The sequence below is a fragment of the Melanotaenia boesemani genome, chromosome 18 (assembly GCF_017639745.1).
Source record: "Melanotaenia boesemani isolate fMelBoe1 chromosome 18, fMelBoe1.pri, whole genome shotgun sequence".
NCBI lineage: Eukaryota > Metazoa > Chordata > Actinopteri > Atheriniformes > Melanotaeniidae > Melanotaenia > Melanotaenia boesemani.
Window position 1 is genome coordinate 4,078,062 of NC_055699.1, and position 20,418 is coordinate 4,098,479.

General features: G+C 37.5%; 1 protein-coding gene across 1 annotated transcript in view; it reads left to right on the forward strand.

Annotated features, from left to right (window-relative positions):
- The first annotated feature begins 5,597 nt into the window (after positions 1 to 5,597).
- LOC121628587 (dipeptidyl aminopeptidase-like protein 6) overlaps positions 5,598 to 20,418 on the forward strand; it is a 293,653-nt gene continuing 278,832 nt past the window's right edge. The window contains exons 1-2 of the mRNA XM_041967678.1: positions 5,598 to 5,801; positions 5,890 to 5,957. Of these exons, the coding sequence (XP_041823612.1) occupies positions 5,901 to 5,957 (57 nt within the window). The 5' untranslated portion in view covers positions 5,598 to 5,801; positions 5,890 to 5,900. The remainder of the gene's footprint in view (positions 5,802 to 5,889; positions 5,958 to 20,418) is intronic.

A 20,418-nucleotide genomic window follows, 5' to 3' on the forward strand; every position in this document is an offset into this window, starting at 1 on the left:
GGTAGGAGTGACCTTTGCACCTATGGGCTTCAATCCTGTGGCTATATCCATCTTTTATAGTGTATCTGGTCCTCATTCTAAGATGATCTATGTGTCTACATAAACCCTGGCAGTGACAGCATGACTCAAGCATGGAGGTGAGTCTCAGGTGTCCTTACCTGTCAGAGATTTTCAAAAAAGCCAAAATGCTGACAGCCAGACTTCCTCACAGACTGATAGTCTGCTGATAGATTCTGTCAATAGACTGATTTAAAAAGGGTAGAGTGATGTGTTGTAGGACAAAGAACGGAAGTCTGAGAACACTGCAGTGACCAAGGTTTGTTCATTATTAGCCAAGTAGAAGAGTCCTTGAGCAAGACAGTGAAAGCTTGCAATGAAACCCATCCACACACCAGTGTTGTGTTATTTGAGCTCAGCTGTAAACTCAGACACCTGATATGTGAATCTTGTGAAAAATTCACATGAACTTCTAATGATAGAAACACTGCATTTAACACACCGTTGCAATATTTACCCCAAATATCTTGATTAAAACATACTAGGTTGAAAAATACCAGCATTAATGTCACAGAACTTCAACTTTTCTTCATGCCATTTGTTTTGTGCCAAATAGAGATAGTAGTGCAGATTTTATTCATTACTGATTTGACTCAATATGATATGGTCCAACACCGAGCTCCAAATAATATAATAAGTAATGTAAAATATTGACAGCACCATGCACAATCTGTGTACATAACTGAGTAGAGAGATGAAAAATTTATTCTGTATTGATTTTCATGGATTAAATTAAAAAAATAAATGAACAAAATGTAAGACAAAAGTAAAACATCTACTTTATATCTATGTAATTAGTATAACCATTTATTTTTTAATAATTTCTTTGATCATCATAAACAAACTTTGAAATAAACCAGACTTGTAGGTAACATTCAATGATAAGAAGAACTGCACAGTCCAAAAGGTATATATATATTTATATTTTTATTTTTTATCTTCATAGCACACTTTATGACTGATGCAACTTACAGTCTGGAAAATATGGTACTAACCAAACCAAAAGGTGTGCATAATAAAGCTGCCAAATAAAGCAGATTTTTCTACTTTCTTTTTTCTTCTTTTTAATCTGTAGTAAATTGGCTCCTGCTGCCCGGCCACTGTGAGTCTGTAAGCATCTGCTAAATGACTGTGATGAAATCTTAACTTGTGTGTCGTCTGCATAAGGTTGGTTGCAGCGTTACCGGTGTATGCTTCACTTAGGTCTGTGGAGGCTCAATACGCAACTCTTCCAGACCTGACGCACACCCATGCTTGCAGCACAGTGATGCGGAAGGACTCTCTTCTGGTCAGTTTGTGATTACGTGTTTCTGGAGCTTCTCACTAATTTTGTGCGGTAACCGCCGAAGAAAAACTACAACAACCCTACGCTCAGATGAACCACCAGCCCACTGGGCAAGTGCCTGGTATGCCTGATGGCCAGTCCAGCCTTGCTGAAAGGTAAAGCTTTTAATATAACGGTCTATCTCCAACTCTCATCTATGGTCATGGGATCTTGATAGTTGTTGAAAGAATGAGATAGTGGTTAAAAGCAGCTTTAATGAGCCTTCTTCAGAAGATGACAGGGCCCAGCCTGAGGAATTGGGTGAGGAGTTCATATGTTAGGAGGGAATTTGACGTAAAGCCACTGCTCTACCGTATCAAAGGGAGTCAGCTGAGGTGGTTCAGAAATTTCAATGGGATGTCTGGATCGCCTAACTAAACCTGTTACCCAATGGATGGATGGATGGATGGATATTCCTCTGCATGCTTAGTAGTAGCCAGATAAAGTGAATAGTATTTAGAGAGAATAAAGAATATCTCAAGCACAGAACAGACATACATTTCCCACAATGAGAAGCAGCAGTGATGCATATGAAAAATGGTAGGAATCTCATCTGTGATGTTAATAACTCCATTTTCACATCACTGTATTTAAAGGTTGATGGGTTATAAAATGTTAACAAATTGACCTGATCATAAACATTGTTTGTCTAAGAAAATTCATACTCCTTTTGAATCAAAAGCAGCCTCCTGACAAAACATTATGTCATGCAAAGTTAGGAATTTTTGGTGAAGGAATTGGCTGCTGTGCTTTTGGGAAATTACCTGCCTTGCACCAATGATAATTGAGCCTCTCCTGAAATACACTTTACAACATTCAGCAGTGAGTAATGTGGGCAGTTTGGTGATATACTGCTACTTCCCAGCCAGGATGTCCATGTGGGGCCCATCAAGGTTATAATTAGGCTGCAGATAACCCAAGTGAGTTTGTCTGCAGTTTCCATGGTGGCCTTACCTGTGTTTGCCCATATGGGTTTCAAGTTGGTTCTTAGTTTTATTTGAGCTATGTGGGTACTGAGTGGGCATGGGCTTGAACTGGACCAAATTTTACGGGCCTCACATGGACATGCTGTCTGGGTAATTGCATCCTCATGCAACTTAAATTACTTAATTAAAAATGACTGCCCCTCTATTTCAGACTGATTGGAACAGATAATATCTCTGTTTTTTACCATTTTCCTAGTGAATAACTTTGTTTACTTTGATGCGGCTTGAAATTGTTTCTTCAGTCAGAGAAAAACATCATATTTTAGTTAGATATCTAGCAGCAATCAAAAACAAGACATTTAAAAAAAAAATGTTTAAAAAACAAAAGAATAAAACAAAATAATTTAAAAAAGGGACAGTATGAAAAATACATGAAAAATTATTGTCACATTTCTTATTATTTTTGATTAAAAGCAGACAGTATAAACCCAAGATAATTTACACTGCATATGATTTGTTAATGCTTATACTTTTTTCTTTTGTGTGTGTGTGTGTGTGTGTGTGTGTGTCTAACATCCACTTGCCCTGAATAACTACAGACCACAATTCACACTGCACTGTGATGTGAGAAGCTGTGAAAAATACAGCCTTATATTTTCACAACTGCCTGGATTTAATGACAGATGGACCACAGTTAGTGTTGGTTGTATTTGTGAAGATTGTCAGCAGCACAGGAAGACCACAAGGAACTGTTCTCTTATCTTTATCATTTTGACTGTACACCTCAGACTTCCCCTGCAGAAACACTCTGATGACTGCAGTTGTGGAAAGAATCGCCTTTTCTCCAGCACAAATATACCAGGGGATCGTTGTGGTTTTAAGATGACCAGAAGGAAGCAAAGCTCTATTTCAGCCATTCAAATGAGTAATTTTAATTTATAAGGTCATTTATTGTTTTAACAGAATATGTTTGACTGACCTCTTGACTCTGATTGGGAATAACTGGTATAAAAAATGAATGAATGAATGAATGAATGAATGAATGAATGAATGAATGAATGAATATTTATATAAAAAAAAATAACAAACAACAACAACAACACACACAAACATGGAACTAAACGCAACTACAACATCATAAATTCCCTTTATGGATTAATAAAATGTTTTCCATTCCATTCTTTTCATTTCATTTAAGACCTTCTTGCACTGAGGACACCAAGCAACGCAGGGTTTCAGGTGTTATTTTCTCATCTTCCTCCTCCAGACATTTACTGAGTTGGGCATCAGTGCAGCAGGTCATATTTTTTGTTCTCCTTTGGCCTATTTCATTCATACCACACATTCTCTTTTTGGGATAGATCAGGTGTGGAGGCAGACCAGGCCATTTGTATTCTTCTTCCTCAGCCAAGCTTTTGTAATGTTTGCAGATTGTGGATTTGTATTGATCTTCCTGGAAAAGATGAGGTTATTAAGGCAGCATGTGCTGATGTCAATTATCAGCAAACTTTTTTGCATTTCATATAAATGCTGTTGAACTTGTTGCTGTAGAAGTTAGAAGAATAATAATTGTTTTCTTTGATCCTAAATGCTGTTGGTCCATCCCAAATGCCTCTGAGCTTGGTGAAGTTGACACCACCGCTGAAGAAAGGTCAGCATCAAGTTTCTTTTAGTTTAAGGTGGTTTAAGGTCCTGAAGTAATCTTTTACTCATGTGGTTCTATCAGCTATGGATGATATTGTTCCTGATGCAGAACTGTCTGAGGGATCAGTGAATGTGGGTACCCATCAGCTCAGGCGTGATTTCTTGAATTCTTTATTGATATTATGCTCTGTAAAAGAAGAAATGAAATGTGCAAACTTTTTTTTTTAACTTTCCCTGAAAAAAACCTTGTTTTTAAATATTCCAAATGACTTTCTTGATTCTAAATTGACTGTAAGGGTGAATATGAGCATGTGTGGCTATTTCTTTTGTCTCTATGTTGGGTCTGCTTGGACTGGTGACTTGTTTGAGGTATATCCTCTCTTGCTTGATGGTAGGTATAATAATCTCCAGCTTGTCTTGTGTGGCCCCAAGTAGCATAATAAGGTAGAAACTCAAATAAATTATTTTCTCAAGTATTTGTACTACCTGTCTATCCTTGTTCATAAAAGATGCAACTTTTTTATTGATTCTTAATGCTGTTGCATCACGTTATACTAACAAACAGCTGTTGACATTCCTATCATAAGATTACATGATATTTTTTTACCTCAAAGGTAGGCCTTAATTATCTAAATTCCCAACTATATTTTGAATATCTTGCATGCTTGAATTGCAATAATGGGCATGCATTAACAAAGTGAAAATAATGGGACAAAAATGACAAGTCAGTCTACAATGAAATTAAAGTAAAATTAGATAAAAGAAAATTTTCTTTTTTTTTTTTTTTTACATATCAATTTGTCTTTTCATGGCATCCCAGCTCTCTGTTCTTCAGTTGTATTTGTCAAGCTTTTCTTGCCTACGAGTGTAAACACTTTTATGCTGGTTTTCCCATCAGTTTTTCAACACAAACATATATTGTCCATTTCAGGCAGCAAAGTCAGTAAGCCATGTTGTTTATTCCTCTCCAAACCTCAAAGCTGTGTAAAAGTGAGTGACAGTAACTTTGTCACAGCTTAGCTTTTACCTGTCCAGCTAATTGCCACACTTCAATGGAAGATTGCCCTTGTAACATTCATTAATTATGCTATAATTGAAACCAAACAAATCCACTTCCTCTTGGTGAGATAATGACTGTAATTGTCTCAAACAATTTGTCACTTTTAGTTTTCGGTGTCAGTCATCTTATCTGAATTTGCCAGAGGTCTCTTGGAGGTGGCATTCAGCGGATATGAGACAAAATAGACCCCTAGGATTGTTTTTTATCCGAGCAGAGAATTGGAAAAACACAGAGTAGGTTTAAATCTCATCTCTTTATGGTACTGAACTACAACGGAGAGTGGGAAGATGATCATTGTTTGGTTGCTTTTAATAAACACCGCTGCAAAGTCTGGTATTATATGCGGGTCCTCATGACACATAATTACGGTGTACCCCGCAGTCCCTGCCGCTGCTTTCAGCTCAGGAGTGGGCGAGCAATGCTGACAGGCTCCCCCTTCAACCCCGAGGAGCTGTCAGAAGAGATGCGCTTGCGCAAATTGTGCACGAGCACATAAACACACAAGGAGACACACGGCTGTGCCAGTCAGTGTATGTTAGTGAAAAAAAATCCTCAAACTGCGCGCGTACAGAAGGATAGAGTCACATCGACAGATTTACCAGCTGGTTTGGGTTGGGGAGACAACTTTTTTTCTTTATGACCTCTGCAGCAGGACTTTGCTCCGAACAAAAACTCCTGTTATAATCCGTGGACTTAATTTTAGGAATGATTTAGACGACTAAACGCATCTCACGCGTGTTTGCAAACTGGTGACGTTTAACAGCGAAGGCGAGTCAGCGCGGCGCGCCAGGTAGTCAAACACCACACAGCTTTCTCCTCTCTCATCAAATTTCACTCCAACTTTGAACTTGTTTGGTACTTTATCTGATTTTTTGCAGAAGTTTTCACCATGAATCAGACCGCCGGAGCCACGAATGCTTACCGCAGATGCTCCAAGGGAGGAAAGGTAAGAAGGATTTCTTTACTTGGGAGTTGGAGTAAACACGTTGAATTCGCGCAACTATGCGGCGCAGAATTGAAGAAAATATGGCAGTGACACTGAATGAGCTCTTGTAAGCGCTGGAAAAGCTTCAGAGGCTATTTAAGACATGCTGGATCATTGCGCCTCAATCCGTTCATTTTAAATAAATCAGTGTTGATGAGTTCAGCATGCAGAATTGTGAGTTTACAAGCGATCTTGGAGTTGTGGGAGGCAAAAAAGACCTTTCCTAAGTATGCACTACAAACTTTATGCAGGATTTTTCCAGACGCAAATGGAGAAAGAGGAAGTTGTTGATGTTTTGTAGTAATTTCAAATCTATTGCAATAACTTCCCAGTCACCTCCTGTGGCTTCATATCCAAGATAATGATACCGCAGCTGTGTTACCAAGCCTGTGACCCACATTACATGCTGCTGCTACTGCTGTTGCTCTGTGAATGTTCAGGGAGATGGTGGTTGAGGATGAAAGGCTGTGGAAGCAAAGCCGGAGAACGTGGGAGGACAGAGAGGGGAAAGGAGTGAGAAGGAGAGGGGAAGGCATGTCAGTCTTTCCAGTGGTACCATTAGAGGAGGAAGAGCGGGGGCTGCACTCATCCCAACACATCTGGCGCTGTCAGTATGCACCATCAGTGCAGATGAAGTATGCAAGCTTATTCCTCACCAACAGCTATGACACAGGAAACATCCACAGCGGACTCCTCTGTGTTTACAAATATTGATTTTTCTGGCTGCAAATATTTGGAGTTGATGTGCATTGACTGCAGAGGTGCTTGTTAACTCGCTGAGATGTTTAGAAGATGAAGTAGATGAGCTACGAATGGCAATGATAAGAAGAAACTGACACTGTTGCATTGTGTTGTTTAACACTTAGATTAATTGAGACTGACAGATTTGTTTTCCTTGTCAGCGTGACGACACAGGCCATTATTGCCAATTTCACACATGGGAATCAATGGACTTGTAGAGGCTAAGTGTTTTGTCAGTCATCTTTACAGGCAAAGCTGTAGGCAGGTTGTAAAGGCATATCTGTCCTTCTTGTGATTTCTAACTTGGTGAGGCGTATACAAGGTTTCACATATGCCTAGATACATAAAAAATAGTTTCCTGACATAAATAAGAAGAAAACAAAGTATAGCTAGTAGGATTAAATTGATTCAGGGTATGCACATAATGAAATAAAAATAAAATAATAGTAAAATAAGCACTGTGTGGAATGATTTATTTTTTAAGTTAATAATAATTTAATGCGTATCATATGTCAGCCAAAGAGAAGAGGTAATTAGTTAAACATGTATCGTCAAACTTGCTAACTTAAAGCAACATTTCATTCCAGACTTCAAACTGTGCTTTTGACTGGTTTTGATGGCACACTGACATTAATTATGTACATCCCTGGAGCTGTTGTTGCCCTGCAGCATCGTGTCACATGTCAGAAACTGGATATCAACATACAGGGTGTTTTAAACATACATCATGGCTGATTATCAGAGGCGGTGAGGTAAAGAAAGAGAGAAATGACAAAGCAAGAAATAGGACAAGCGTTAACATCAGGCTGACTTTCACTATCTGGAGAAAGTTCAGAGAGGAGTCAAGACGCACACCTCGAATTAGCCAAAATTTAAAAGTGCTGCATAAAACTTTTTTTTTTTAATTTTATTTTTACGTTGGTTAAAAACCCTGTTAACGTCTGTTAATATTTGATTTTTGTGTGGGACTTCCTGACCAGTTCCCAAAGTCTGGAAAAAAGACAGCAGACAGCGTTCAGTAGTCATAAAAATTATGATAGCAATTCAATAACACCATTTGTTTTCCTCATTGGATAGATGACTGAGGCATGGAGTTCACCCAAAAGCATGGAGAGTAAAACGGAATGGAAGAAGAAAACTAAATCATTTAATTCAAGCAAAGGTTTCTTGTTAAAATTACAAACACCCACTAATCATCTGCTATGCGAGACTTCTGGCCTGGAGTTGTGGGTGGATGTTTTCATCATGTCTCAGCTGAGTCTATGGGTCAGTATTGATTGTAAATCTGTTCCTTTCTTGTAGTTAATGATAATTTTATAATGATCCTCACAACATCAAACAGCAAAGGTTAAGACAAGGGGGAAATACAGAATTGAACCATAACAGTTAAAAGCAACAAATGGACGGCTCAGATGTTTAAAAAGATTTAAGGTAAAAAAAAGTTAGCTAGAATAAAAGACAAATAGCTAAAATAATGAGTAGGAGTAGATAAATACACTGTTTGCAAAAGATTGTGTTTGCTAAAATCAAACGGAATGCACAAAAAGATTAAATAATCCTCAATGTCAGAAAAGTGGAGCAAATATAGAGGAAATATTCATGACTATTCTTGGGTTAAGACAGCTTTCACCAGCAGACTTAGAAAAATGTCACAGTCTTAGTTTTGCAAACTAAAACCTCTATTGCAACCTCTGTATATAATCTGTGTAACTTCAATGTTTTTGTGTTTATTGTGTGTAACAGCACAGTTTTGGGTTCCCATTGTAGATGGGGGTTAAACAGGAGCTTTACATAACAAACTTTAGGGATCATTTATGCTCCCTTTACATCATGTAAATAGATAACTCTTACAGACCTTGTCAAATGTCAGTGCCAACATACACCCATTCATCCTGGAAATTGGTGTGGTTGTTATGCAATACATCCACTAGGGAGCAGTGAAAAATTCACTTTCAAGTCAATTTCATGGTGACAGTGAAGGGGATCTTAAAAACGTACATTGTTAGTAAGAGACACAAAAATAGGAAGCACAGTAGATGGAGCTGCTCCGTGGCTTCTTTTTCTTCGTTTTTCTTGTCACTGGTCATATGTGAGCTGTACTGAGCAACACTGCCCCATTTTTTTTGCGATACTGTTCTGTTTGCTATATCGCAAACTTTCTGAAAAAAGGTCTAAAATGCAAACAAAATGGACTCAGGATGGACAGAAGGTTCCTTCTTCTATTGGCCACATTGGAAGTTCTCAGTGAGAACTGTGTCAACAGTTGTCACAGTCTTAATATTTTGTTTTAAAAAGTAGAAAAAGTGAGAAAAATGGTCAGTGAGACAGAGTCAAGGATTAACCCCTTATCAAGTGGGGTCATTTTGGCAAAAACGCCTCTAATATGACCTCTCCAAATTAGAATTACTGCTGTTATTGAACCCTCTGGATTGTAAGTACAGGCTTGGGCTCTTTGTAAAGGTAACACTCTCTAGTTTCACTCACAGCAATCAGAATCACTGTAAGTATTACTGATAAAAAGTTATACACTTTAGAACACACAGAAAAAAATAATTTTTTGTCCCCGCCTAACCTGTACGGACAGAATGAGACCAATCTTGATGGGAAATATTGATGTTTGACCTATGGAGAGCCCGCAAAGGTAAGGAAAGTCAACATTTAAACTTTCTGCTTTTCTGTAAAAAAGGCTTTAGTGTTAGCGCTGTGGTTGTTGCGTGTCAAAATGGTTTATGTCATTGAAAAGACGAGACTTTGAGCTTTCATTTGATGTGTATATTGTGGGCCTTCATGATGGAGGGGCTTGCACACATGGCTGCAATTTTGTTGATAATTAGTCATGTACTGGGACCGGTACGTCTGCATCGTAAGGGGTTAAATATGATTGTCCACATATCAGTTGGTGACTTTATGATGGATTGAGTCCATGCTAAACGTAAATATAAGTGCATTAGATTTTGGTTGAACAATAATTCCATGAGTGATCAGTTCAGCTATTGTGCTAAAAGTAAATATTTAAGTGAGTAAGTAAGTAAAACTTTATGTATATAGTACCTCTCAAGATATAAAATCACAAAGTGCTTCACAAGTGCTGCAATATTCTATAAAACATGTTTTTAAAAAGAGTGCTAATGTAAACTATGTTGACAAAAATCCTGATTTATATAAGTAAAATAAACTCTTCAGGGTGATGACAGATACTGTAGGTGAAGGACTTTATCAGTTAAAAGGTGGATTATGTCTAGTATATTGTACACACTATCAGCCAGGTTTGAATATTTAATGTGAATTGTTGCAGCTGGCTTGTGTCTCTGTGGACCGTCCTTACTGTCTGTAGTGTTTTCCTTTGTTTTTCTGGCAGGTTGATATTATTGTCCATACAATATTTATATTGTCCTTTCACTCACAGCTTGTTCTAATTCTGGGGTGTTTCATCTCATCTTTCCCATCAGCTTTGTGTGAGAAAATAGATCCAGACTAAACAGCTCTCCAGACAGCAGTATCTGTTTCATTATCAGCGCTGTGGCCAGTTTTAGCCCACCAGCAGAAGAGTCTGCAATTTCTAGACTTTTTTTTTAATAATTGTGCTGTTTAAAGCTCCAGTGCTGGATAACAAACAACCCAAAAATATATGTATTTCTAAGTGGTCTCTTTTTCATCTGTCTCTCTGTGGACTCTCTGTTTCTAGTCATGTTGACAGTCGGCCACCGAGACCTTTCATGGATTAATGACACTTTGATTAGGTCTGCATGTGTTCTGCAGTTCTCCCTGCAGGATAAGCCTCACATGGTCATCAGCTTGTGACAAGATTTGACAGGTTTATAAACACCTGAAAGCAATGGAGTGTGTTGTGCCTCTAGATAAATTTAGGATCATTGAGACATTAAAAATAATAAGGCTGTGTTGATGTTGTTAGACCCCACTTTGCTGCACCAGTGTTTTTTTTTCTATTTTATTTTTTTTTATTTTTGTCAAAATAAAAATGGATGCACTAGGATATTGCAACAAGATATTTCCAGCACAGCTTTATTGCATTTTAATACTGTTATCTGTAACACAAACCATATTTCTCAACCTTCTTGAAGAAGATCAACTGCTCTTTATCAGTTTAGAGAGACTCGTAGAGGAAGTAGAGATGGAAAAGTTTCACCTCTGGCTTCATGAACTATTAATGCAATCACAACTGGGTTATTTATGGTGGCAATAAAACAGCTCATTTTACAAGTGTTTAAACCACATTAACCATCATACTATCACTGTTGGGCTTGCTTCTGACAGGAAGTCACTTCCTCCAAAAGGTGTATGGGGAATTTAACAGGTCTTTAGCAGAGGTTTAGTAGTTCATAGTTTCCTTTTCATTTCAAGTAAAATAAAAAACACTCGCTGGTTTCAGCTTCCTAAATGTGAGCATGTGCTTCATCTTACTGCTTTATTAAACAATCAATCAGATTTTATTTTTATAGCACTTTATATAATAAATAGAATATAAAAGTGCTCTATGGAGTGCAAATACAAAACCTAATAAAAACAATAAAAAGCAGTGCTGAGATCATCACATCCCACCCTGTACCACCTACCTCAAATGTACTATAAGATCCAAGTCTGAACAACAAAGAACTGTGGAAACATGACTGTATTTAAAAATAACATTTTTAGAAATTTGTATGAGGAAACAGAGGCAGGTAGAAAATTGCAATATTTTTTAAATCCTAATACTTTGGAGGGTATAATAGGGGGATACATGGAGATTTTGAGGTTAGCACTGTTGCCTCACAGCAGGAAAGTTCTTTCTGTGTGGCGTTCGCATGGTCCCTTCATGCATCCTTGGTTTCTCCTTGGCCTCTCTTGGTAAGTGAGAGTAAGAACGAGTGGTTGTTTGTCTCTGTGTGTTGCCCCTGTGATGGACTGGCAACCTGTTCAAGGTGTACTCTGTCTTTTGCCTAATAACTGCTTAAGACAATTGCTTTTTGTATTACATTCTGGGCTCTAAATGAACTTTTTTGATTAACAGCCAATGTAGCTAGCAGATTCATAAAGTTTCCACTAGCTAGATTTTTTTTTCCCAGAGAAAATAATCCAGATTATAAATGCAACTGAATGGATTTAATAATAGTTGTTTCTTTAAATAATTTGTCCTGATTTTTTTTACATACAAATGCTAAACAACAATAAAATTATCTCAATGTTCTCTTTTACACAACGGAACAAATTAGGTTACTAACCAGTTTCTAACCAGTTCATCAAGCTGTAATCTTCTTTCATTTGTCGCTGTGCCACCTTACTTTATTCTTCACCAGTCACACACAAATTAATATTTACACATCTTATCAAATTAACAAAAAAAACAAGTTTCCTTTAACTATGACTCCAACAATATACAAAAAGAGCTTGTGGTAGGAGAGCTATATTGGGTATGCAATTTTCAAGTAGAGACCTAGAAAATAGGCACAGCGCTTAAAGGGTTAATTTGGTAATAATTTTAGATGGTAATATTTTTAATTGTCAGTGTCAAAATAAATGTCATAATTCACCTGTTTCATAAGAGCTGCACAAAACTGAGAAAATTCTCATATTTCTCCAGTGATTTGGACTGTTTCTCAGGTGTAGACTTGGCTCGTCTGCTGAGTGCAGTTTATACATTTTCTTTTTGGAAAGCATGAAGGCAAACGGACACTGTCATTTACTGTAAGAGTTTGGTGAATTATTGTATTTTTAGGATGATTATAGTGTGATAATTCTAACAGAGACTATCTTATTATTTCATATAATTCTATCATCTAGTAAACTGTTGTAATTGTGACAGCTGTCCACACAAACCAAGCTGAAACAGAAAAAACCCTCCAGGAAGTCTGCTGGCTTTTTTCCTATTAACTTCTACATGAGCATTTACTATGTCCATGACTTCACCTGATTTTTTTGTGGTTTCTTATTCTAAATATTTGTCACAGTGAAAGACAACTTTCTCAGTCTTTTTCAGCCCTCTTGAACTGACTCGGGCACTAGTGCTGGGATGTCGGTAAAATCAGTGTTGGGGCCCTAAATTTTGAACCTGGGTGTATTTCTTTAAGGGGCATTGCCCATACTCTTGGTTCATATTATTTAGACTTAATTTATGTGAGGTAATTCTTCTATTCTCACTGTGTAAATGTAAAATGGAAATCAGCATTACTTCTAGTGGAACATTATATTATATGGCCAACAGATCATCTACTGCAGTGACATAAAACAAACATGTCAAGCTTTTCTATTTCTTTAACCTTAGCTTTGGAGGACATACTTTGCAGTTTTGACATGACAGAAAATCAACAGTCACTAGAGGGCAGCGTCGCACTGCTACACATAAATCTGCAAGAGAGTATTCTGAGTATCGGTGCAAGGCAAGAGGGTATAATAACAGCTCTTTCATACATTATACTTTTACAAAGCTGGTGCACATTACTGAGTCTGTAGTAGTTATTGTATTATTATTGGGGGTTATTGGGCTTAGGCCCCCCACCTCCTCCTGTGACCCTGAATTAGATTAGGCAAGTATATAAAATGAACTGATGGATATGCTATTGGGATGAACAGAATATGATAGAATATCAAAGCTGTTGTCTTGGATTGCATCAGATTTTAAGGTTGTCTTGATGCAATGTTCTATGTTTGTGCTTTAGAACATTTTGAAATAGTTTCATGAGAGATTTTCTCGTTAAATTTTAATGCATCCTATCTCCCTTACCTCCTTAATCCTCCAACATCTTTTCTTTGGTTGAACATTTTTGATTTCGTTGTGGTTCCAACACAAATCTTGTTTATTAAAGCCAGGATTTTGCAGCTTGCACCTCCCACTGCTCTGGGATCTGTTCAGAGCTCTAATTTTCTCTCTCTGTCTCTCTCTCTACTGTTCCCACTGCTCATTTTCTTTTTCCTTGTCTCGGTCACAGCAGGCTAGTTTGATTATCTTGGCCCTTGACAGCCCTGCAGTCCTGCATGCACACACTAAATCCCAATTAGCTTCCCCAGTTTCAGAGCCATTTGCAACTTTGCTAATCTCTGCATCAGCAAAGCCCAGAAAATCCCCCAATTCTTCTGATTAGAGATTCATGATAAAAGGATGAAAGTTCAATTTATGTGACATAGTAAACAACAAAACTTAAGTAACTACACTGTGCAATGAATATGTATTAACTGCTGCTTGCCAAATAGAAACTAATCACCTGAGCACTTCTGTAATTTAAATGTTTTGGGCTCAATTTGTTCATCTAATGTTATTGTGGTGGGTTTAAACCAAAAGTAATCTTCTTCTACAATTATTGAGTTTATATCAGGACACAAATAACTTTGGCATGCATTTATTAAGAGAGCAAGAATGCTAAGCGGATCTTTAAGGAGCGTAGAAGCTAAGCTGAAAGGTCTTTGGATTGAGGGTAGAGTCCTTAATTACCGTGGCTTTGTTGGCCATCAGCAGGTCAAACATCAGTGCGAATGTGCCAAGTATTGATCCATGCTCTCATTATGTTGGGGGTCTATTGTAATTCACAGTTATCACTCTGATTCCCTCACTGGAGTCTATGGAGATCATGATCGATTTTCTTTTTCCCTTTAACCCTCTTTTTTGCTTGCTTGGTAAAATGGCAGCAGAATCATCTTTGCACTTCACAGGAGGCGCTGTCCCACTCGTTAAGCACTAGTAATCTGTCTCTCATTCTGCTGACTGAGGTGGATGGAAGCGTACCTTTGGTCAAGCTGAACTTTCTCTTTTGTGCACTGTAATGTGCAAAAGTCATGAACCCTCCTAATTTATTTTTATCGGACTATTAACACACACACACACGTATATATATATATATATATATATATATATTTACATAGAGAGAGAGAGATAAAGAGATAAAGATATACACGTTTAGTTATTTTTTATATTTGGAAATTGCTAATTCTGCTGCCATAGCATTTACGTTTGTAGCAACCTGCAGGTGTGTGCATTTAATCATCAACTTCTGCTCCCCTGATGCAGCACGTACTATGAAGAGGAAATCCTTGAGGAAATGGGAACTTCATTACATTATGTCAGAGAATGAAAAACAGGAGGATACAATGTGATGTTTACACACTCAAACTCAATGTCGTGTTTGTGTCACTTGGCTGCAACAGCTCAGACGTGGTTTGCTGTTTTCCTGGGGATGATTGACACCGCAGGGAGTGTAACTGCATGAGTCACTGGGACCTCCCTGGCCCTTTGAGCGAGCACTTGGCTTGGCAAAATACTCAGGTCATGACAGCCCATCTGGTGTCATATCAGAAGCAGTCAACAAGGCCCGATGAGACAAATGGCAACGCAGTAAACAGTGGGTGGAGGGTTGGAAGATAGACACTTGAGCCATATCTAAAATCACAAACACATCCAATATGTGCCCCTACAGCCTTAATACCCATCCATATGGGCAGAGCTTACAGCATCTAAAGTTCCTCATCCTGTCAGAGCATGTTGCAATGAATTATATGACCACTTTTACCACTTTTATGCCCATCCAATGCAATAAATCTTAAGAAAGTGGAACTACAGTAAAATATTAGAGTGCTTAGGAGCTAAAGACTGAAGGTTAGGTTCAGGTTTGCCCTCTGGTGGATAAAAGAATTCTTGAGCTTCAGTGCAAGAGTCTCACATCTCACTCAGTAAAGAGACTTTCTGCATAATAAGGCATCTTAAATGAGGAAATCATTATTATAATGAGTTCTTAGTGGTGTAATTTAAAGGATGTTATTTCCATTATAAAGAATTTCATCTGAGGACTTTAAAAACACACAAAACAAATGCTCAGACTGTTAAAAGCAAAAGACAAGATTATAATGGTTTAAAGGCTGCAGTATTACATCACTCTGCTGTTAGAGTAGAGACACAGTGGGACGCCTCATCCGATAACACAAAACAACAGGACCTCAGTTACTCTAAATAAACCATAATTTTTATTCAGCCTCCTCATTGATTTTCATGAAAGGGAATAAAACAAACTAAAGATCAAAGAATCTCCTGTAGTGTTGATGTGCTTGAGCCTGCAGTTGTAACATGTTCTTTAACAGGTGAGAAAGAAGGGCCACTTTCTACTGCAGTCACACATTTATCATTATATATCCAGAACCCACGCAGGAGCGCTCAGGGCAAACCTTCGTGTTGAATGGCTTTGGTCAGATATCCAGAGAGATGTATACAAATAGCCATTCCTCTTCATGAGTTTTGCTCTGCCAGGTTTCCTCCTGGTACTGCAGTATCTGAACAACAAAAGGTGGCATCTATACGTGATGAATATTTGTGAACAAAAAAATCTGTGCACCTTTTTTTGGGGGTAAAAGTTGAGATTAAACTTGACAAAAGTAAAAAGCTCTTTAATTTGCATTAATAAAAATTTCACTTAAAGAAATTATTCACACTGAGATGACACATCTTCAGAAAAGTGTCATCTAAGTCATTATCTTAACAGCCTAAAAGCTGTCAGCATCAGGTTCTGAATGCATTATTATTACAGCAGACTGATCTGCATATTTGTCAGCTCTTAAATTCTGGATATGTTTGTGTGCATCAGAAGCTGCCGTCAAATATCTTTAAGTTGTGAAGTGCACAGCAGATTTTTCATGCAGCACTTCTGTATTTCTTTTGCAAAAGACTAGTTGTCATTTTTTATACTACACTATAAAATATTTCCATTTACAGTTCACTGTTATGAGTTAATGATATGAGGCAGCAACAAAGCTTAATGGAAGGACAGTGCTTTTAGGATGTGTATTAAGTATCTGTATGTGACAGGTTGAGAGCCATCTCATTTTACTCAGTCTTCTTAAATTTGATCAGAAACGGTTTGTACATGTTTGGTTTAGTCTTATCTGACACGGAAGCTTTGAGTTCATTCATATGACGAAAACTTAAACTTATTTTGTTTTAAAAGTGAAGATTTGATAGAGGTTTAGAGCTCCAGCTTCATTATTCCAAATGGATCTTCATATTAATCCTGATAGTATTTTTGTGTTGGGCAAACTTGATATATATATCATTTTAACTGTATCATATTTATTAGTGCTGGGCAACCATTGAAATTTTTAATTGTGATTAATCGCATGAAATTTCTGCAATTAATTACATTATTATGTGCAAAATGTCCTTTTCCTTTAAAAGTACTGCTACATGAAGAAAATGCAGTAACTTTTGGTTCACAATCACTGAACAGATAAACAACACGTTTTCTTTTTACACAGTAATAGTTAAAATATTTCTTGTAAATCTTATTAAATAATAATGTAATAAAATCAAATATTTATGACATAGAAGGATGGAAATTTTAGGATTTACGTACAAAAAGTTAACAAGTCAGCAGGATGCATTTAAAGCTTTGAAGCTGCCTTTCTTATTGTTCTCAGAGGGAACAATATATAAGTGAACAGACAGAAAGCAGGATTACTCTCAGCACTTCTAGACTGTGAGGAGAGTTAATCTTTACAAAATGACTGATGACTTCTAATGATGCATCTTTAGTAATACATTATTCAGATTTCTTGCCCATAAATTGTCTAACTTTGCATTCTTAGCTTGACTGTTTAGCGTAACTGGATGGAGCTTTAATTTCTAACTAAAGAAAGATTATTGTCTAAGTTGTCTGTTTTTATTTTCAGCCTGGTGACACCCAGGAACTCAACTGGAGGAAAGTCTGAGCTGCTCTGAGCTGCTCTGGTCTCTTTTATGCTCTTCTTTTTCTACTTTCTTTCTTTTGTTAGTGCCAGACAGAAAACTTTTGATTTTGATAAACCCACTTTCTCCTGTTTGTTTACAAGATGCACCGCTGCAGCAGGATCAAGAGATGGAGGTAGAACCCCTTTAGGGAGTTCTACTCTGGTTGTCACGGCTCTATAATGAGTCAAAGTTGGTTGGCCATCGGAGAACCCCTTCTGGCTCGAGGACCCAAGCATTTGACTGTTGGCAAGCAGTGCCTCTGCATGTGGTTTCTATATCTGCTCCTTTTCAGTCAACCGGGCGATGACCCAGGGGGAAGGGATGATGCCCCAGCTGATTGCTCGTTTTAAATGGAGGGAAAACTCTGCCAACCCAGCTCTCCGCTTGGTCACCCAGCCAGTAAATGGAGCAGACCCACTATGTTCAGAGCCAATGAGCTAGCACTTTGAAAAAAACAAACTGCGTTAATGTGCAATAAAATTATTAATGGTGTTAATTTATTGTGTTAACGCAATAACGTGTTAACATGCCCAGTCCTTCTATTTATACGTCTTAACAAACTTCATACATGTTCTCTTTACTATGATTCAAAATCATTGAGTTGTAGCACCATTTTATCCAATATTGTCTCAGGAGTTTTAACCTTTTTAGCTTAGTAAGTCATGTTTGGTGAGTGAATTATGAAGAACACGTGATTAGACTCTATAGATTATATAAGTTTCCAACCTTAAAACTCTGTGCTTCTGACTCATTTTGATGGCACACATGACATTTATTATACACATTCCTGGAGCCTTTGTTACCCAGTATTATCCCGAGGCTTAGAAACTCCACTTTAAAACTTTATATTCCAACCTGAGGTGTCACGTCACAGCTGTGATTTGCTTTATGGTGCTCAACCACGGGCCAGCAAATGGACAGCAAGACACTGGCACATTTTAAATGTGCACTTTGGTTGATTTAAAAAAATAAATGAGAACTACATCTGAGGAAGAGAAAAAGAAAGAAAGTGAATGAACAAGAGATAATACAAGAGTCAACATTGGCCTGACTTTTACTGGCTGGAAAAAGCTCAGAAGAGAGACAAGATGCAAGATGCATACCAAATTAGCCTTTATTAGAGGGCACCAATGTGTGATAATGTTTCAATCTTAACAAATGCATGGGTATGCCAAACTATGCAACACAATAGGTAAAAAAAAAAGATGTTTCACAGTTTCAGTACATTTTGGACATGTGGAAAAATATTCCTTTTAGACATTTTCTTGTGAGACTGGGTTGGAATTGTGATACATCTATGTTAAGATATCAAAGCAAACCAAAGGTTTAGAGTTTAATCAATAACTGATCTGCTTTATGAAACTAAGTTTAGAGAATTTAAAGACTGCAAGCACATCTATCTTAAATCTTGTGTTTTCATGTCATTTTGGACACTTTGATCACTCTGAGCATTTGTTTAGCGCAGGGGTGCCCAAGTCCAGTCCTCGAGAGCTACTATCTTGCAAATTTTAGATGCATCTCTTCTCCAACACATCTTAAAGTGGCTAAATCCCCTCAGAGGCTGGTAATCAGCCATTCATTTGATTCAGGTGTGTTGGAGAAGGCACGCATGTGAAAGTTGTGGGATAGTACCTTTTAGGGTCAAATTTAGCTTCTTCTAAGAATTTTGAGTCTCAGAAAATGGTTGCAAAATTGTAGTCCGGAACTGGTTTTACAGAAACAGTATCCACTGGCTTCTGTTTTCTGTATTTGCTTTTCTGTTAATTCATGAAAAGTTATTTTGCATTAGAAAAACGAAAATGCTAACAGCAAGACTCACTTCCTTAGTTGTTCTCAGTGTCCATCTTTAGATATGTTTGTGACTTACAAGAATTCAAATACAGGAATGAGTTGTATGAGTTACACTTGGAGTACATGGTTAATGAGTTAATTGTTCTTGAGGGGGTCCTTTGCATTGAGAGGAGCTGGATGACATTTGGTTAGGATGCCTCCTGGAGAGGTGTTCCAGGCATGTCCAACATGGAGGCCCTAGGAAAGACAACTATTAAGAAAACCCTGGAGGGACTGTGTCTCACAGCTGGCAGGGGAACACCTCGGGATTTCCCTGGGGGAGTCTGAAGAAGTGGCTGGGAAGAGGGAAATCTGGGCTTCTCTGGTTATAGCGACTGTCCCTCTGACCCGACCCTTGATAAGTGAAGGAGAATGTTTAGACAGATGATTTTTGAGGAAGATAGGAGGATGTTTGAGTGTTTGGTCTATTCATGAATAAGTTTAATTTGATCAGTGAAACAATTGGAAAACATTTGGAACTAATGTTCCAACACACAGTGGCATTTCTCTCAAGTTGGTATTATTAACTTTACCATCTCGTACAACTAGAGCAGAACAAAGTTCAGTGTGTGGGAGGATTTTCTCCTTTTAACCTTCAGGTCTGGCAGTTGAATCATTGCACTTCTGCCTATCACAGTGGGATACAGAACTGTGTCTGCAGCCTATTAAACACTTGCATCCTGAACTTACTTTTCTAACTACAAAAAGTGAAGAGTCTGCATGGGCTTCGTGGGAACTTTTTTAAAAAACTTTTTCTCATATAATCTTTATTTAAATCGATATATGTCTAAGAGATCAAAGATCCATTTTGTAAGAGTGACCTGGTCAACACATCAGCATTAGTACAGTTACAACACATACAGACATTTAATAAAACAAACATAAGAATTATTCAAAGCTAAAATGAAAAGTAAAATAAGAAAATTCTAATTAGTCATAAAACCATAAGATAAATAGCACAAGTTTATAAATGCCAAGATCATCATCAATCATAAGGTGTACATCTGAAAGTATCTGCCTCTAAGTCCCTTAAAACTGATATGAATTCCTTCAGCAAAATGAGCATCTTTAAATTTAAGCAAAGTTGGCTCCATGCAAAGGAAGCAGCCTGTAAATAGAACAAATAATGACTAAGTGTATGTACAGACAATG